The 20,894-nt window shown below is 38.8% G+C and overlaps 1 protein-coding gene across 30 annotated transcripts in view; it reads left to right on the forward strand.

Annotated features, from left to right (window-relative positions):
* Positions 1–20,894, forward strand: part of KLF12 (KLF transcription factor 12) — a 453,354-nt gene that overhangs the window by 322,459 nt on the left and 110,001 nt on the right. For all 30 annotated transcript variants that reach the window (XM_086710407.1, XM_086710520.1, XM_086710513.1 and 27 more), the window contains one exon: positions 9,426–9,561. In XM_086710407.1, coding sequence (XP_086566533.1) covers positions 9,426–9,561 — 136 coding nt within the window. The remainder of the gene's footprint in view (positions 1–9,425; positions 9,562–20,894) is intronic.

Genomic DNA, 20,894 nt, shown 5'->3' on the forward strand with positions numbered 1-20,894 from the left:
GACCATGACTCAGTGGTACTTAAAATTATTATAGCAGATCTCAGTCTGTTTCATGAAAGATTTAATTGTATCCAGTCTACGAACCAATAGAGCAAAAAGACCAAGTGAAATAAGAAGAGTGAATTAAAAGGCCATGGTATAATGCCTAAAATCTCTCCGCATTCCACATGAACATGAGTTTGGTGATTTCATTATCTACCATACGCGCTCACCACAAAATCACTTTTTTAGTAAGCGTTTAAAATCATCCCTGCTTAAAGTGGATTCACTTGAATAAATTGATGGAAGCTGGTTAGCTTGGGTTTTGAGCAGTAATGAATTGACAAAATGGAAAGAAACAGGAAATGGTGGTGCCGTGATTATCTCAGAGGGCTCCTAGAGTTCAAGGCTCTTAGCCGACTCGGGAGAGTTGTATAAGGTTACCAAGCATAGTGTAAAAGCCCACTTATTAATGGAAAATTTTATGAACTCTTTAATCACAAAAGCCTTTTGTGCTCTAAGACATATTTCCAGTGAACACAAGACAGTTGTAAATCTGTGTTCATTTTCTTTTTACAAATACGAAAAGTAGTTTTAGTCATGATTCTTTAGAAAAATGAAACCTAGTCGCTGTTGTAATAATCTCAACAAACATTAATTTTTAAGCTATATTTTAAATGATTAAATTCCTTCATTGAAGTTTCCAAGCAGTAGCTCATATTATAGAAATGATAGGTATGTTTAACTATTTAAAATATTTTCCTGAAAGAAAAGAAAAGCCTGTTAAATGTAATTTAGGTAAAAAGTGACGGAAAGTTATGAACATTTCCATTTCTGTGTCATTCATTGGCCTAGTCAAGCCCAAAATATAATTATCTGAGACTTTACCGAGTAATAGAAATTTAATGATTGTGACTTTCCCCCCAACAATGTTAATATTAGAATAGAAGCCAGAATGTGATTTTTAAAATAAAATGTGAACTAGACACTTTCATCGTTACATTGCAAAATCTTTGCCAACTGAGAACCACTGTGACCATTTCAAATAGGGACCTGCATTTATTACCATCATCATCATCAGTCAATGTTATATTTCACTGTGTACAAGAGAGTATAATTGATATGGCTCTCCTCTCAAGGCGTAGACAGAATAATAAGGGATGTAAAATAACTATACTATGCTTAGGTATAATTCAAAATGGAAAGTGCAATGGTTCCATAAAAATGTGGAAGTACAAAGTATGCGTGTTTTTTTTGAAAAGGAGAGATTATGTACCGTTAGAAAATGAAATGAAGTCTCATGAAGAAGACATTGTTCTATAGGAAGGGTAGATTTTTGTTGCCTGAATGTGGATGGAAGGGAATAGCCAGATAGAGCTGATTAAGGAAGGAGCCTTGAGGATAAGATTCATCAGAGTTCCAAATGAAAAATCAATTGTGGAATAATTGGGGAGGGCTCTTGAACTGTATTTGTTAGATCGTGGGAAAATTCAAGGTTTTTAAATAGGGAATCTTTTGAGGAAAGCCCTGCATCCATTCAGTTACTGGAAAAATGCTCTATGAGACTTATGTATATAGCGGTACCTTGAGAAAGTTCATTGGGAAGGAGTACGAAAGGGAAGGAAGCAGTTCCAGAAAAATTTAGGGGTAAAAGCAGTAGCAATTAGTTGCCTTAAAGGAGTACAAATGAATGAGAGTTTTGAACCTGGGTGACCAAGGGAATGATGGGTAAAATCAAGACTCTAAAGAAGAATAGCACTTAGTCTGAAATGACTGGAATAATCAGGTGGAAGTAGGATGCCAAAAATAGAAGACTGGAATTTAGGGGAAGGATCAGAGGTGGGAACGCGAATTTGGTATTCATTTCCTCGGAGATAGTCACTGAGATTGTAGGAAGTATGGAATTGTGGGGAATTAATAAGAAGCTCGCCCATAAAGAGAGGCAGAAGAGGGTAGGTAGTGGAAACTCCGGAGGAAAATGAACATTTGGATGTATGCAGAAAGAGGAGATGAAGAGGAAGGTAAAAGAAAGAGGGGGAGGTGTGGAGGGAAAGAGGGATGTGGGGAGGGGGGGAGGGAGGAACTGACTGACTCAAGAAAATCAGTGTACAATAGAGTCAATAAATACTTTCTCTGAAAAGCCAGATGGTATTTTATGGTGTACCATGTGAGTGTCTGTGATGGTTACTCAACTTGGCCATCGAGTCACTAAAGCAGGCAGAGATCAAATAAATGAGCATGATTTAATAAAACTTTATTTACAAACACAGTGACAAGACCTACAGGACTTAAATGTGCCCATCATGAAACCAAGGGAGGAAAGAATTTTAAGAGGCTGAGAGTGAAAATGAAGAGCAATAATCGACAGTCTTGAAAGCTGTAGGGAGGTCCAGTGGCATCATAACTGAGAAGTGGTACTTGCAACTAGAGAATTATAACAACATTAGGAGGTTATTTTTTTTAATATAATGGGAGCAGAAGCCATTACTCTGTCAAGTGCACAGATAGGAATTGAGAAAAAAAAAATGAATAAATTGCATACTGTATCTACACAGTGCCAACATTCTAGAATTTACATAATTGATTACGTTTTCAAATCTTCATTTGGGGTGATGTAGACAATCACAGTTGCCACTGTGTAGAGGCATACCAGTTCGTTAGCAATAGCAAAAGTAAAGAAAACAAGAAAGTGATTTTAATCAAAACTTCGGTAAGTAACATGGGACCCTGGAGAGCTGGTTCTGGTCTTGGAGTTCACCGTACTTGAAGTTAAGCTTTATATACTAATGAATTCTTCTCTCATCGTATATCTTGACCTGCTAGAAAGATCAGGCATCTATTTGAACAGTGGGTATTCTGAAAGCAAATGAGGTCAGGATAGCAGTCGGACAAACATATTAGGAAAAGCATACCTCGTAGGCCTTCAGGTAATGAAGTCCTGAGTTTTCGTTGAGTGTTCTATGTGCAGCCAGCATGAAGTGGCCAAAGAGAAAAAAAGCTGGCGAGGTTTTCAGAGAATGTTAATGTCACTGGATGACTCTTGCGCCTGTACCCCTGGTTGGATGTCCCCCTGTGCTCCAGGTGCAATAGCCAGGGTGATTCTTACCAAATGGCTTCCCTTCCCAGTCAGAGCAAAACCCAGAATCTTGACATGGGCTGTGCATTTCTTCATCTGTCCTCACCCCTTTTTCAGCTTGAGCAATGGAATAAACCTCCTTGTGGGTCCTTTGGCACATAACACACTTTCCCACCTTCGAGTTCTTGCACCTGTTGCTTGCTCTGCCTGGAACGCGCTGCCTTCCCTCTCCAGTCTCTATCTGCTAGCCTCCCCTCAACTCCTGCAGGTCCTTGCTCAGCTGCCATTCTCTCCATGAGGCCTTCCGGGCCACCCTCTCTAAAACTGTCCACCTACCTCTCAGCAGCCTCTAGCCCCCTCACCCCCTCTTGCCTACTTTATTTTTCCTCCATGGCACTTATCATTATCTGACTGAGTATATGTTTTTCTTGTTTATTTTTTATTGTCTGTCTCCCCCCAGGGTGAAAGCATGAATTTTTATCTGCCTTGTTCGCTGCTCTCTCCACAGCACCCAAAAGACTGCTTGATTTCTCATAGGTGTCCAATAAATATCCGTTGGCTGAATATATAAATGAATGTTTGGATCAAGAGAAGTAGTGGTTTTATATATTATCCAATATGTACTCTGCCTCTGTGACGGCACTTTCAGTTTAGGTACATTTCAAAAGAAAACTGCTTACTTCGAACAGCCCAGGAGATGGGAAGGGATTTAGCAGTAGTGTCATATAAGGGGTGGTTGGAGAAGCGCTACATTGACGGCCAGGGTAAAACAGAGTGATGCTGGGGCGCCTGGGTGGCTCAGTCAGTTGAGTGTTCACCCAGCTCTTGGTTTCTGCTCAGGTCACGATCTTGTGGTTCGTGAGTTTGAGCCCCGCATAGAGCTTTACGCTGATGGCCCCCAAGCCTCCTTGGGATTCTCTGTCTCCCTCTCTCTCTGCCCCTCCCCTGCTTGCTTTTTCTCAAAAATAAATAAAAACATAAAAATTTTTAAAAAACAGCAGAATGGTAACGTGCTACCAAATTCCAGGCAGGGTAACAAGTGCTTTGCATGCATCATCTCATTTACTGGCACATCAGCACTGGCAAGGAGGAAACTGAGTTTAAGAGGGTGGGAAATCTATCGCCCAACATCAGAAGGCTGCCAGTGATGGGGCCAGAAGTCTCACCCATGTTCTCTGAAGCCAGAGCTCTGTTTTTATCTAAAGAAACACCGCAGCTGTCCTTCTTAGAGCAATTCCTGCATAGAATGTGGTGCAAGAGGACTCTTTTAGCCTATAATGCTCTGAGTGTTCCCTCTGCACATCCCCCCCCGACCACCATGTGGTCGTTTTCCTCCCCTCAATACTCCCCATTCTCCCACTCCCTTCTTTCGAGCAGAAAGCAGCAGCGCTTGTGGAAGCCAGTGTTTCTCTAACTGGGACATGCTTCAGCCTTGGTAGGATGAACAGCGAGGGCTTCTGCAGGCACCAGGCAGCCTAGCAGTGGCTGAGAGAGGGGGAAGGAAAGTCTGGCAGCGCCACAGCCTCTGCTCACCAGCTGCCTCCTGCCCTTCCCTCTGCGGGTGTCCCCTGTCCTTCAGCCTGGGCAGGCCAAGCCGAAAGGGATTGAATAAATCCTTCTGTGAGTCACTTTTAGGACATGTTAGTCTTAAAGTTTCAGTGTATGTTCATAGATTGTTGTATTGTTTGCATTTAATATGGTGCCATAAGGAAGAACTTCCTTTCCTTGAAGAATAGCTGAATGGGCCAATTTATTTCTGCGTAAGATAGAGCATTCAATCTTTTGTCCACACCTAAGCTGAGTTGGGGGAGGTGAGAATGGACATTGGTGTCTCTGTGTCTATGTCAGTTTACTGTTACTGGGAGGGGAAATAAAGTTCAAGTGCCCCATGTGAGTTGAAGAGAGGCAAACGTATGAAACTAGCTTTGGCTAGCCCCTTACTTGGGACGATCTACCCATATGACCCTCCTATCACTAGGAGTTTGAGAAAAGGGATAGAAAAGTTTTGTTCACCCGAATAGTAATACCAACTGATGGACCCTTCCAGTAGAACCCTGCCTGAGGCAGGTCAAGGATCAAAGATACCTCTAAAGCCAAAGTAACTGTAAATACATTTTGAATATTTTGGATTGAGAAGTAAATAATACAGAATATGTGACTTTTATTTTCCATACTTCTATTAATAGCCGACTTAAATTTATGCTGCTTAAGTCTGGGTTACCTCCTGAGAGGAGATTAGAGAGGAGTGTGATGGGCTCACTGTAATCGTAGTTACACATCATTCCACATCATTGTCCGGAAACCTCTGGAATAATCTGGGAGAGTGCATTGATTTTGTATTGCCATATAACAGAGCACCCCCAAATCTGCTAAATTGATACAGCCACTATTTTATTTGCCTACCATCCTGTGAGTCAAAAATTGGGGATGGGTTTAGCCAGGCGGTTCTCATGCTAGTTTTACCGGGGTCACTCATGGCTACAATCATCTGGTGGCTGGAAAGTCACCAGTCATTCTAAAATGAGTCACTTACCTCAGGTGGTGTTGGCTTCCAGCTGAACAGCGTGTATTTTAGGCTTTCTTGGGTTCCTTCACATGGTGGCTAGGTTCTAAAAACAGTAACAGATCCAGGGGAAACCCAATATGCAAGTGCTTTACAAGCTTTTGCTTTGTGTCGTGTTTGCTAATATTCCTTTGGCCACATCAAGTCATATAGCCAAGTCTGGAGTCATTATGGGAAGCAGCCACACAAGGGCATGGATATATGGAGACATGATTTATTGAGAGGATCTTTACAGGAATAGTTTATTGTACATGCATATTAGAAAATTAGAGTGAATATGTTCAACTACAGGTGTTAGGGTTCTGAGGTTCCCTTCTTAGGGATTTGTCACATGGTATGAAACTCACACCCTATTCCACAGCACCTCCAACTCAGCAATGACGCCACCATCAACAATGAGCTGGGATACCCAAAGCTATATGATCCCTTTATCACTGAAAAGGAACAAAATCTCAAATGTAAATCATTTTCAGATGTTTATAGTTGATTTGCTGCTCTCTTACTTAGAGGAGTAGATGGGTTTTTAGTTCTGGTGCCCAGGTAACTTTTCCGTTTTCTCTGAATGGGTGCCTCAGAGAATCTGTGCTTCTGAAATGAGCTGAGGAACTGGAAGACTAATAGAGGTGAACTAGGGTAGATGTTCCTATCCCACGTTTAATAAAAATAGAGTAGAATTATGCAAGTATGTAGATAAGCTAATCATCTGACCTAATCAGCAATGCAGATTTTAAAAAGCCTTTCTAATTACTTCCTCAGCTTGGCTGAAGGTATGGGTAAAAAAGAGTTTCCCAGCATGATGGTAGCAGATGTATTTCATAATATTTATTGAAAATATTGGAAAGAAATCCTCAATTATGATGTTCCTGAAAAGTACATCAAAAGAGATACCATGTTTAACATATTTTAAACTTTCATTAAGTTATAAACATAACATAATTGAGATGATCAACTCTCACACCAGTTGTCTGGAATCATTATTACAGTCAGGCTGTCAGAGCCAGAGAGCTTATTGGTGAACTGCCCGTGTCTTCCCTGAGTTGTATTACTTCTCCACGGAGGCTCTAGTTCTCTTGGGCAAAATGGGACCACCAGGATATTCTCTGTTCTTTAGCTGTTTGTTAATTTGGTATCTTGGCACAGGCAAGATGATGTTTCAACAACTTTAAATGTTAAGTTGCTGACATTTACAGGCATATGTAACACCACACAATATGTGATTTGGAAGCCTAGATAGATCTGAAACTCATTTTCTTGGCTCAATGTGAGTAGTCATGAATGACTGTCAAATGAATCATTCTACTCTAGGGCTGCCCAAAAAGACGCTGTCTATGAATTCCTGTTAAATGCCTATATCATTCCTGTGTGCTGTGCTGCTTGAGTGATAGCTGTTCATCTTTACCTCCTTACCTTCCATTCTGTGAGCTGCTCAATGGCTTTCCAGTGCATTCTGTTTAATATAGGTTGGCCTGAGTCCGTTTCTGCTGCCTTCAGTCAAAATAAATCTTAAATGATTCGGTGCTTTCAGTGCCTTCGGAGTGACTGAATGCTTAGGTGGCTCTCTGTTGTCAGATGCTTGTGGAACTGGTTACTTTCCTCCCTGAAGAGTTTCCCCAACATCCTTCATTTAGGGAATCTTCTTTAGAGATCAGATGGAAAATAAACAGTGTTTTTGTCCCACTGTGTATCATACAAAGAAAACAGTAACTCTTGATGAGTGTCACTGCATGACTCCTGGCATTTGAGAAACTGAATACTGCATTTGGAGAAGTTGTGAGTGCTGAGTCACATGACCGTGACTTGATTAATTTGAGGACAGGACTAGAAAATATGAATAATCCAACATATAGTGTACTTCATTGGATAGTGGCTTTGAAATTACAATGTAGTTATACAACCAGAAGTCATAAGATGTGACACTTTTATACATCCAAAGTTTTTTTGTAAATGTTTGTTTATTTATTTTGACTTAGAGAGGAGGGGGGACTGGGAGGGACAGAAAGAGAGGGAGAGAGAATCCCAGGCAGTCTCCACACTGTCAGCACAGAGCCCAACACAGGGCTCGGGGCTCGATCCCAGCAACCGTGATGACCTGAGCCGAAACCAAGAGTCGGACGCGTAACGGACTGAGTCACCCAGGCACCCAAACTCTTAAATCTCTGGATCAGAGTTTCTCAATTTGCATGCTATTGGCGTTTTCAACTGGATAATTCTCTGTCATGGGGGACTGACCTGTGTATTGTAGCGTATCTAGCACTGTCCTTGACTTTTCCCCACTAGGTCCCCTTACCCTTAAGTCGTGACAAATCAGAATGTGACAAGCCAGACATTGCCAAATGTCTCTTAGGGGGAGTGGGGGGCAGTTTTGTCCTTGGTTGAGGACCACTGCTTTAGATTATTTGAATTGATTATTTTCTCTTTTAACAAACATTTACCAAGCCCTTCCTTTGTTCAGAATATATTCTGGTGTGTTTATATTTACAGGCAGAATGTATGTCACATACACCAGGGTAATGGATTTAACAGATGTAAGTTCCTTCCTAGCCAAGTTTAGTTAGAATTATGTTGAAACTCTCTAGGTTTTTCTATTCATATTGTAAGTATTAAGTAGACTCACAAGAAATGGTCTTTTTGTGGGTAAAAAATGGTGAAATATCAACATTTCCCAGTGGTTCTACCTAACGTACAATTTACAATACAAAAAAAATGATTTAAGAAAAAAAGAAATTGTAAAAAGATGTCATTGTAACCATGATGTGAAGTTCATTTTGTTTTTCTTTGCGAGCAGTGGTGGTTTTAGAAATCTCTTGCAGGCAGGTTTGAAGAGCAGAAGTCTGGCTGCAGCTGGCTGGGGCTGAAGTCATGTATTTTAATAATGCAGTTGTGTAGCTAGTCCAATACTTTTAATTTAGAAGGTGTGCTTATTTTGTGCTTGAGGTGAGGGCTGATGGAAATCCTAGACAGTGGTGGATGCTAAGGTTGTTCATAGAGAGGAGGAAGTGGAAATGAAATCTAACTTTTAAAAATATGCATTCACATACTAAATGCTGATGGTAATCCTCTCATTTGAAAGGATCTGATGGTCCCGGTCAGCAGGGGTCACAGAACATAGGGCTATTTCTTGCTTTGCTGGCAAGTTCACGGTGGGAGGAGAATCCTATCTGGAAATGCCTTTCTGAAAAATGAAATCAGTGTGGAGACGAACACTTTCTGGCACATAAAACATACACTTAAAATGCTGCTACTTCTGTCATTTTGGGGCACTCAGATCTCCACTTAGAGCAGTAATGAACTGTGAGACAGTATTCACTGAAGTATGAGAAATACCTACAACTTTTAGTCTTGTAAACCTTGTTCTTCTTTAGGCTTATTAAGAGAGCTATATAGGCAGGTAAAATCTGTGCTCCCCACCTTCCAGGGAACGTGCTAACGAGCAGTGAAATGGCCTGAACTCTGGCAGCAGAAGCAAGAAGGAAGAGCCAGGGGGTTGTACAGTAACTGATGAGCTACCTAATCAGCTTCTGACCACTCAGGAGTTAATAGTATTGTGGATTTTATAGTTTCTGTTCTGTAGTCATCCCCTGAAACTGTTGAGAGCTGATTGAGGTTTTGTAAATCAAATGAACAAGGGAAAAGTCAGTGAGCGCTCTGTCCATTAAATGCACCACTTTCACTAATTCCTGGGATTTCTAGAGAGTTCCATGTGCGCGATAGGCACAGACGAGACATGCCATGCTTGATGTTGGTCCAGGACAAGGTTATCTTTCTGCACGCTAATTTTAATTCATTATATATGCCTTTTTTTCCCAGCACAAATGGACCCCCGAGGCCTATCTCCCAGACAAAGTAAAAGTGACAGTGACGATGATGACCTGCCAAATGTGACCTTAGATAGCGTTAATGAGACTGGATCTACGGCCCTTTCCATAGCCAGAGCAGTACAAGAGTAAGTACCACATTCTCAGGATGAACTAAGAATCGCCACGGTATTCAGTGGGTAATGGAAGCAGCAGCATCTCTGGTCCCAGGGCTTGTCATTCTAGCTCTGAATGGGCACACGTGTCAGCACCCTTGCATCCGGCCTGACGTTCTTCGGGAGCAGATTAGGGGAAAACATGGAGTATTTTACATAGCTGAAAATGTGTGCTTGTATTAGAAATGAGACTTCTGTGCATCTTTCCTAATATCTCTAACCTCTTCTCCTTAACTCTGGAAAAAAATATATTGTTCTTTTTGAATGTCAGTTATCATCATCATTGTTACTATTCACACACAACAGTCAAGAGAAATAAAATATGGCAAGTATTATGTACTTGTTTTGATAGGAAAGTACAGAATAGCTTTTTTGAAATTTTAAATATGGAAGATGATGTTTCATCGCTTTGAAAATTCAGAATCATATGTAATTTTTAAAGAGATCTTGTCTCCATTTTTTAAAAAAATTGTATTTATTTATTTTGAGAGAGAGTGAGAGAGAGCACAGGCGTGCACACACTTGAGTTGGGGAGGAGCGGGGGTGGGGCGGGGTGGAGAGAAAATTCCAAGCAGGCTCCGTGCTGTCAGCACAGAGCCCGATGCGGGGGCTCGATCCCATGAACTGTGAGATCATGACCGGAGCCAAAATCAAGAGTTGGATGCTTAACCGACTGAGCCACCCAGGCACCCCTAAAGAGACCTTGTCTCTCTTCGTTTATCTAGACCATAAAGTTAGGTTTCATCCCTTGCTTATGGAAGATAGTTGCTTTTCCATCATTGGTAATTCTGTATCTAGAATTGAACCTGTGACCAGTCTTTGTATGTTTTTTTCTATAGAATAATTTTAAAAACATAATCTTACATAAGAATGGGATTTAAATAGCCTCTGTTATTGCTGATACATGATTAACAGTTCACTCAAAATGATCTTAGTCGCTTCCCATATTTTAATTCCTTTTCCCAAATATTGACTAAGTACTGACCCTGCTCCATGCCTTAGTCTTTGTAATCTTTAACACACACACACACACACACACACACACACACACACACACACACACTAGTATGGCATTTTAGAATTGAAAACGTGTATATATAAAATAATATGTTTCTGTGTTCTATAGGTAATACATATTATATGTTTATATTATATATGTTTGCATACACACAAATATATATGGTATATTAGGGGAAACAGGATATAGTGGATCTAAAATGAATTTGGAGTCAAAGATCTGAATTCAAATTTATATTTAAGCTCTTAATAGTTGTGTGGCTTTTGGCAAGTTATTTAACCTCTCTAAGATGTTTCTTCATCTGTATAAAAAATCAGAGCACTTACCTTATAGGACCATTGTGAGGATGTGATATAAAAATATATATAAAGTTATATAAAAGTTATATAAAAACCGAGCCATAAAGTTTTGGCACATAGAAGGCTGTTCAGTTAATTAAGGAATTAGGAATGTAATTATTGATGGTAATAGTAATAGTGTGTAGTATACGACAACTAGGAAATTAAAATGTTGCAAATACTGTTATTCTAATTGTACAAATGAAGGCACTCAGGATCCTGAGAAGTTAAATGACCCCTACAGAGTCATCTGATAAATAGTAACAAGGCAAAGTTTTGGACTTCTGACTCCAAAAATGGATCTTTTTCTAAGAGTACTTGTAATGTTTGTTTCCAATGATATTCTTGCATTTCAACCCCTATAAAAAAAACTTTTTTTCACTCATGTGTTCAAATAACTGGTTGTAGTCACTTAGTTTCTCCAAAGCAAATGTTCATTTGAGCCAAGATTGGTATTGAATCAAAGGGGTTGATGAAATCCTGTTTAAAATGGTGGCATGCTTAGTCACCACTAAATCAGTGATCAGGCCTGGTTTGTGTAATCTAAGTCTTAAGATCCATGTCTAAAATTGGACTAAATAATGACAAGTTTCAATTCTAAGGTGAATAGTAGGTTTCATAGACATTTTAATCATATCGTTTTCCTGCGTCATTATGAGACATTGTATAGTTTGTGTGTACGTGTGTTTATAGATGTGGGTATGTTGCTTTTAATTCAAACTTTGAAGTTCGGAACTATGATTATGAAGATCTCAATTGTGCTTACTTTATTAAGGACTTAACAGATAACGGTATTAACTTGTCAAGTATAACTGTTTCTTTTAATATCATGAGCTTATAACATATAGCATATTTTAATGTGAAAATTTAACAGCAGCTTCAAAACCTGGAGCTTCATTTTCAGCATAACCTCTCTGACTTGATTTGTGAAAACATTTTCAAGCCACAGTATCTTGTTTAACTGCATATGCCTGCCTTTATTACTATTACAAAAGTTGCATGTGTATCTAGGGAAATGCCAGATTCATTATTCATGTAAGTGTTTTCATTAAACGATTAGTAAAGAATACGGAGCCGTCACCTGGGAAGCCCTAGAATGCCAGGACCCATCAATAGTTAATTAACCATCGTTCAAGACGGAGTATGTGTGTGTAAACACCAGGAAGTACAAAGAAAGTGTTAGAGGAAGCACTAAGTGTGCTCTGTAGAGACCTCTTAAATACGGGTGTATTTCAAAACTTACAGTAATATACTGAGACCAATTTTATTCTGGGACAAATAAATATATAATCCTTGTTAGACACTTAAAAAATCTGTACTTAGGTTTACCTAAAGTTCACTTTCAATGTGTACAGTCATAAGCACGTCTTTCTGCTCCTCTCTTAGTTTCTCCTTGATTCTTCAATGCATGTTGCTGTCGTTTATTTTCTGTTTTCTCTCTTTCTGTTTTGCCTTTGGATCTTGATGCCTTCTCAGAAGCTATCAGTTATTAACTCAAAAGCTGTCAAACAAGCAAAGATTTCAGTGTACTATGATCAATAAAATAACATGTTAAATAATAAAAGTCTAAAACATCAGATTGGCATATGTGAGATGAGAGGATTCCAGAAGACACCAGTTGACCTATTTCCTGTGCTTGCAAAACTTTCTTGGGAGAGTCATATTGAGAAGCATGTCTACAGGTAGAGAGACAACAAAATGAAAGATTTATGTTTATTAGAGATCGCATATTATAAATTCTTGGGCAACCAGTACACATTTGACTTTCCAATCAAAGGCAAAAGGAGTCATGATTTAAGACGATTCAAAGGCTGGCCTCTTAATTCATTGGCCACCAATGCAGTGGTGCCAATGAATTTCTTGTCAATCAAGAAAGAGAAGGCAAAGGATGAGAAAGGAAGATATTAGGGAAGATTGACACTAGAAATGGATGAAACTGCCTTGTCCTTGAGCAGTCCTTACAAGATGGTAACCCACAGGGTAAATACCTCCAACAGAGATGCTCCTCTTTCTCTCCCTTCCCATTCAGGTTCATAGTCTTGCCTCATGCCATAATCATCATAGTTTGAGTTTTCAATATGGTGCCTTACTTTATTGACGCTGTATATCTACAACAGCATAAACCTTAATATACTAATAAATGTTTTCCTAATGTCTGGTATTCTGCATTTTACTGGTTTGTAGAATGAACTTTTAAATCTTCATTTTAAGAAAGGTTTCCTTTGCTTTGAAATGCAGTTGTTAGCCAGAATTGCATCCTCCTCTCTAAATATTCAGGTATTCCTGTCTGTAGATAAAAAAAGCATTGCTTGGGATTAGAGCGGAAACTGAGGTTACTTCAGTGTGTATAGTTTGAGAACTGCGCTTGAACTTATCATTTCTACCACCTTCATTGGTTCATTTGATTGCCATTCATCAGCTTAGGATCAGCAAATTCAGATACATTGGTAAAAGCCACAGAGAGGCCCACAGGCAGGCTCTGCCCTTTTCTCATTTTAATTGCGGAAATACTGTCCAAGTCAGAAACCATGTGTTCAGTAATTGTGACAAAACTGACTTCCAGCATTTCATAGAACATCTGTTTTGTTTTGGTCTGTTTTTTTCCTCGGATGGTAAAATAGGGTTGTTACCCTTAACAACTTGACAAACGTAATTATGAAATAAGTGTTTGGAAAAAGAGAAGTACAGGCGCATGATTAGAGCAAATTATTGTAATTAACTCTAACCCCAGGCAAAACAATGATATTTTTAAATAGGTACAGTTTGGCTGTGTTACCCAGACCCTCTAATTTCTGTACCCCCTTTTTTTCTTTTTCTCTAATTCCAAACATTCATACCCCTCATTTGTTACTGGGAGTAGGATAATCAACTTTGTTCAGACTAAAGTGTAAATGAATTAGAACATCTCCTGAGAGAAATTTCAGCATAACCAGGAACAGACCTTAAACTAGAAGAATAAGGATCTAGATACAGGCATCCCCTGCTTTCAAAAGTTCCCATTATGCCACTTTGCTTTTATGAAAAGGCCTATGTTAGCACCTGTTTTTGCTAACTGAAAGGAATCCAAAGAGGATTTTCATCTTTACAAAAAACCGGTGAAAAGCAAAAATGGTGTTCAGTATTGTTGGGTTTTTTTTCCCCCCAGTACTCTTCAGCAGCGAGAGCAGCTCCACCAGGCTCCCTCCCTGGGAACCACACTCAGCATCTCAGCACCAAGCTTTCAGAGCTTTGAGCTGTGTCTGTGAACAGCTGTGCTTTATCTCCATTAATTGTGTGCCTTTGTTAGCAAGACATGCCCTAAGGCATCACAAAGGCCTAAGAGAGGTTATTTTGGGGGTCTGGGAATGCTCAAAAACTTTTCCATAAAATTTACTGGTCATTCTTCGCTCTACACCATTTTGTCTTACCAAAGGTTTCATAGGAGAATGTTCTACTTTCTGATAGTGGCGGAAACCTGTATAGTAACTCAGTAACAGTGATTGAGAAAGGGTAGGGTGGGGGGTGAGGGAAGCAGATGACGATTTTAAGGAGACAGACGTACCTGTTTCTCAGTGTCAGTCCTTTGAGAATTGGTGCATGCACGTGACTGTTGAACTCCTACCATATCTGAGTAGTCTACCCTCACTGATCTTCATTATGATTCTCATAGGGAAGAAAAGCAACAAAATTAATAGCATTAGTAACTTTTTGCTTTGGCTAGCATCTCTGATGTTGGCACTTGATAAAAGGATATTCTTTTTAAATGGTTCATTGTCAAGTATATTTAAGCTAATTAAAACACTTCACTGTCTTCCTCCCCGTTTTTATTGCAGTTGACCCTTGAACAACATGAGTTGGAATTGTACGAGTTCACTTATACACAGATTTTTTTTGATATATACAGTAGAATCCTGTAAATGTATTTTATCTTCCTTATGATTTTCTTACTATTTTCTTTTCTCTAGCTTACTTCATTGTAAGGATTTAGTATGTAATACATATGCAAAATAGGTGTTAATTGACTGGCTCTGTTATTGACAAAACTTTCAGTCAGCAGTAGACTATTAGTAGTTAAGTTTGGGGAGAGTCAAAAGTTACACGTGGATTCTTTACCACAAAGGGTGTCAGCCTCCCTAACCCTTGTGTTGCTCATGTGAAGGTACCTTCTTAAAAATTGCTTGAATTTCTGGAAATGAAGAGCGTTATCTTTAGCACATTTTCACCTAAGTGTTCTTTGAAAGAACCGATATGGTAGCAAGTTAGATACCCTATTCTTATTTCAAACTTTGCTGCTAGTTCAAACATCATGGTTCTTCATTTAGAAAAGTGCATTTAATGATAAAAAAGGGTCAGAAATCTTGAGTGGTTTTTGTGTTTTTGTTTTCATTTTTCTCATCCTAAACCGTTTGAATACCTCCTCTTGTTTCTCTTAATCTCTTTCTGTATGATTTTGTTAATGTCTTTTAAATTATAGTAGAGAACAGTGCAAGAGATGAGGAAGAAAGTGAAAACAAAGGAATTTTAACTGACACCCTACTTTTTGGCAGAACTATGAAAATGCCATACGCTGGTCCTACCAGCGTAATTTGCTGGTCATTTGCAGAGCTCAAGTTCAAATCCAAATGTGTCTTTCTATAAACCCATATTCCTTTATGAAGGCAGCTTCTGTCTTTATGCTGTGGTTTTAATATCTGTAAACCGCCAACTATCTAAAATTAGCAGTTTTTTGAACCTCGAATCCCACGTATCCAACATTTATGAAATAATTTCAAATGTTTTATCTTTAAACTCATTGTTAAATATAATCTGATAGAGGGAAATAAGTCTATCAAGTGCCTTCTCAGAGTTTTTTTTTTTTTAAGCTATCCCGTTTCTATAAATCACATACATTATATTGAAGTGTAAGAAAATAAAATACAAAATTAGTGTTTTTCATACAAACTTCACTGATACTATTTTATTGAAAGAAATTATTGTCGGGAGAAACATGGTTTTCAAGTGTGTTTTAATATAAACATACGGGCTGATATTCCCAAACCTCAAAAATGAACATTCCTTGTAGAATTGGCTTTTTGTCAATCTATAAAAGGGAAGTTTGTCCACGGCTTAAAATGGTACTGTGTCATCTTGTTTTGCACCCCTTGACTGAAAGATTTGAGAGTATTTGGATCATGTCTCTCTTCTATCTGCTGATGAGAATGAAACCAACTGAGCTGATTGTGCCCAGAGAAAAAGCCAAAGAGCTCAACATGTCAAAGGACTTCTCAGATCTTTCCTAGATTCTTGTCTCATTAAAAGAAGCTATATTTTTATTTAGTAAGCCTAACACGTTTGGGACACCTTCAGATCCCCACTTGTGTCCTACCAAAGAAACAGCTATGATTCACATCATTAGGTAGAAGTTGAGATCTCTGATAGTGACCGTCATGGCTACTGACCGGTGAATCCGAGAGGCATTCATTCTCTCACCAGGGGAGATCAACGCTTTCGGGTTGTTCTTCTTTTGAAGGAGCTCAGAAAAAGCTACTGACTTTCAGTAAATGAACACAGATAAACCTAAAGTATATGCTTAGCCTGAATCAGCCCTTCAGTCTCCCAACCCTAAAAAACAATTAACTCAGTTTCTGGGTGTTTAATACCAAGATGGAGACGGTGTATCCACACATAATCCCTTATATCTGCTTCAGTGGGACACTGTTGCTCCCTCTTAAAATTAAGAAAAATGTGCTCAATGGGGCGCTTAGGTGGCTCAGGAGGTTGAACATCCGACTTTGGCTCAGGTCATGATCTCACGGTCTGTGATTTCCAGCCCCGCGTTGGGCTCTGTGCTGACAGCTCAGACCTGGATCCTGCTTTGGATTCTGTGTCTCCCTCTTGCTCTGCCCCTCCCCCACTCATGCTCTGTCTCTGTCTCTCTGTCAAAAACAAAATAAACATTAAAAAAAATAAAAAAAAAAAAGAAAAATGTGCTCAAATTTGCTCAATAATTTGATATTTGAATTGTTTTATGGATTACCAAGTTAAGTGATGTGTTCATTTGTTGAGTAGTTAATTGACTTATTCGACCCCGTGTTACATGCTGAGGATACAGGATGAGTGATGCAAAGTGCCTCAGCACAGGGAGCTCAGAGTCAGAATAATACAAGGTGAAGTAAAGCACGGTAAGATTAAAGCATACGAAGGGCTGCAGTGAGAGAGCAGAGGGGTACGCATAACTCAGTCTGGAATATGTAAGAGCACTGATGGGCGGTAGGGGTGCACAAGTTCATAATGACTGCTGCATGGGTGAATGTAGCAGGGAAATGGAGATGAGGTTGCTTGGGAAGGCAGTAGGGACCTGATCAGGAAGGATGAATTTATTCTGTAGATAATCAGGAGAGGTGGATAGGCTTTCAGTGGGAACAGCATGATCAACTTTGTGTTTTGCAAATACCAGTCTCAAGGAAGCTGCACATGATGGTGCAGGGTGAGCACTATACATCCCAAAGGCTGCCGTTTGCATTCTTGTGGGTGTGTGGATATGACTTGTGCTGCCTAGATGTCCACAGTTTCCGTGGTTAGACACAGACTCTTGTGGTATGAAGGTATATAGATATATATATAGACAGAGAGATAAATAGAGATACATGTAAAGTAGAGGAAGCAGGATATGGATGTTAGGCTGTGTGGAGGTGGAAGAAATTGGTCACTATTACATTAAGATGTTCTGGGAAGAACTGTCTAATGAGACTGTGTTTTAGGAAGAGACCTGAAGAGGTATGAGGTCACATCATCACAAGGAGATCTAAAGGAAGAGCGTTCGAGAGAATAACAAGTGCAGAAAATCTAAAGACAGGAATGTTCTGGAATGAGTAAATAGGCAAACAAACTAGCTGACCAACTAGAGAACATTGCTTAGAATTCCTTGATCTTGCAGAAGAAACTGAGCTCCATAGATACTATTTATTCCAGCATTCCATCCCTACGGGGCAGGGGGCAGAACTGAACCTTTTTATCCACTCATACTTTTCCTCTGGGCTATGACAAAAATTCTCTATTCCTAAGGGAATCTGCAGTAATTTAACCAAAACAAGAATCAAAAAGCAAACGAAAAGTGCAAAACAAATTTTCCCTTTCAAACATTTGTTTATTTCTTTTTGGCCTGGGTTCTTGAAATCTAGTTTTGTAGCCCCTGATCATTCAAAAATTTCTATTATCCTAGAAGGTCTTTAAAAATATATTATTACTGTGCCTACTAGTAGCCAGTAAGTACTTTTTCTCTAAAAATGATGTAACTATTTTTCTAAGTACGAGCTTATTATCATCAAAACTTTTTGTGCATGAATCTTTTTGATCATTAAAAAAGTAAAATAAAATAAGGTATCATATGTGAAAGCCACTACCCTGGTGTTGCTGTTTTGAGAGTGATTTATATCTCTCATTTCTGTGGTAGGCATTTTCGCCTTCATGTCTAATGCTAAATCATCAGTTTGAACTCCCCCCAACTGAATTGAACATCTTCTGTATGCTATAGATATACACTGGTTTGCTTTCCTAACCACTTGGAAATGATTGGGTTAACTGTGTATTGATTTATTTTTTTAAACTACCATGACTCATTTTAATATGAATTTACTACTTCTTGGTGATCAATTTAAAATTAGAAATCAGGCCTTTTAAAACCAAACTTTTGGTTTTTATTTTTTAAGTAGGGGATTCCAAAGTTACATCATGGATAGAATTGATGAGCCACTTTTATTTGAGAGTGGCTACATAGTTTTGCTACTTTTATGTTTAATTTTTTTTTTTTAGTATTAGTAATTTCTAAGGTGATTCATAATTTGAAATATGTTGGTATTTTATGTGGTCATACTGTATACTCCAAACTGATTGCAAGTGTTAATTTGCTTTTAATTGCTTGACATACTTCTCCATGTGAGATCTTTATGTAGCTTTTTTTTTTTGCTATACATTCTACCTATACTCACATTGCAAATTTATGTACACCATTTATATTTCTCATATATATTCCTAATGGGTGTAACTTGTGAGTGTAGGTAGTCATTTCTCATGCATTTTTGATGTGTGTTGACATAGATACTCAGTGATAATGTTGAAATATTAATAAGTTTCGCTACAAGTTCCCAGAACTATTCATCACTCTTTCATTTATTAATGTAGTCTGAGAGAGTACACATGATAGAAAACCATACTGTAATATATTTGAAATTAACTCAATTCACCAGGATATAATCTTTTCTATTTTCAGTCAAATGCTCTAGACAGTCTCTCTTCTTATTACTCTTTATGAGTTATAGCCATTGTACCATAATTTTCCTTTACTTTATAGCACTTTCCCACACACTTGAATCTCCTTGAATACATTTACTTACATGCATCAAATGAAAATAAAAAATTGAAGGCTACATTTTCATGGAGAACCTGCTGCTATATAGGAAAATCTAATACAGATAGAAAAAGATAGCTTGGATAAGAGTGAATCTTATCAGGTTGACGTTTGACTGTGATATTTTGCCATCCACTTACACAATTGCATCGCTGAGGATCACCAGCCAGCTGAAATGTAATATGCATCATAACTTATCTTAAAAATTAAACCTCTGGGGCGCCTGGGTGGCTCAGTCGGTTGAGCGTCCTACTTCGGCCCAGGTCATGATCTCGCGGTCTGTGAGTTCGAGCCCTGCGTCGGGCTCTGTGCTGACAGCTCAGAGCCTGGAGCCTGCTTCAGATTCTGTGTCTCCCTCTCTCTCTGTCCCTCCCTCGCTTATGCTCTCTCTCTCTGTCAAGAATAAATAAAACATTAAAAAAAATTAAACCTCAAACCATGCGCAGTTAGTATTGTAAAAATGCCGGCAAATTTTGAGAATATTTCTGACTATCTGAAAAATTATTAGTGTGCAGGAAAGAATTCCAAACTTTAAATCATAAACTAAAGTTAATTCCATCAAAGTGTAGTCTGAAAATTACCTGATACATGATTAATGTTATTTTATTTCTACTTACAGAAAGGCAAACCTAAATATATAAAAACGGAAGCTGTGACTTAATTTAAATGTAATCATATATTCTTAGCTAAAATGATCATTTTATCAATGTGATTTTTAATATTAGACTGAGTCAAATACTACTTCTAGATAGAAGTTTGGATCTTTTTAAAATAATTTGAATGAAATTCTTTATGTCAGTCTGTTTACTTACCTGCCTATCTATCCATTTACATATCTTTCCAAATACTGGTTACTTTTGGCTGAAAATGACAATAAGCCTGACTAGAGAGCTTAAACGTGGAATATGGAATTACTTTCCTGGTAGCAGAGGAAGTCTGAGGTAAACAGGACAGGTTAGTGGATATGCTCAGGATGTTCTGAAGCTGTCTTCTTTCTTTCTGTTTTGTTGTCCTTCAGTTGTGGCTTTCTTTCTAATGGTTGTGTGAAGTAGGCTCCATCTCCAGGCATCTTGCCCTTATTCGAGTCAGAAGGGGAGTCAAAATGCAGAACAAACTAACCAGAGGAACATACCAGCCAACTGTGTCACTTTTCAAAAGCTTTCTCGGGAGTCCCCACCCTGTGACTTCTGCCCATACCCCATTGGCCAAGACTGGTTCGCATGGTCCCAATGACCGGGACATGGCTAAGGGGGAAGAAAAATATGGACATGACTGAGTCAGTAAACTAATAGTCTACCACCAAGCTTAAAAGTGAACACTTAAGAGAAATATGTCTTCTCTTGTCAAGGTATGTTTGTTTTTGCTTTCTTTTTTAAAAAATTCATCCTCTGTTACCACTATGATGCTGTGTAGACAGCCATTCCAAAATTCAGTGGCATATTACCATAAAACATTTACTTTTCTTCCATGCATCAGCTGGTCAGCTGGGGCAGGTCCAAAGGTTGTTGGAGTAGCACTATTCATGTCTCTCCTTTGTCTAGACCCAACAGACAACCCCTGGCATGCATGCATTTCTCACAGCAAT

Source organism: Puma concolor, chromosome A1 (genome assembly GCF_028749965.1).
Source record: "Puma concolor isolate L17-30 chromosome A1, mPumCon1.1.hap2, whole genome shotgun sequence".
Taxonomy (NCBI): Eukaryota; Metazoa; Chordata; class Mammalia; order Carnivora; family Felidae; genus Puma; species Puma concolor.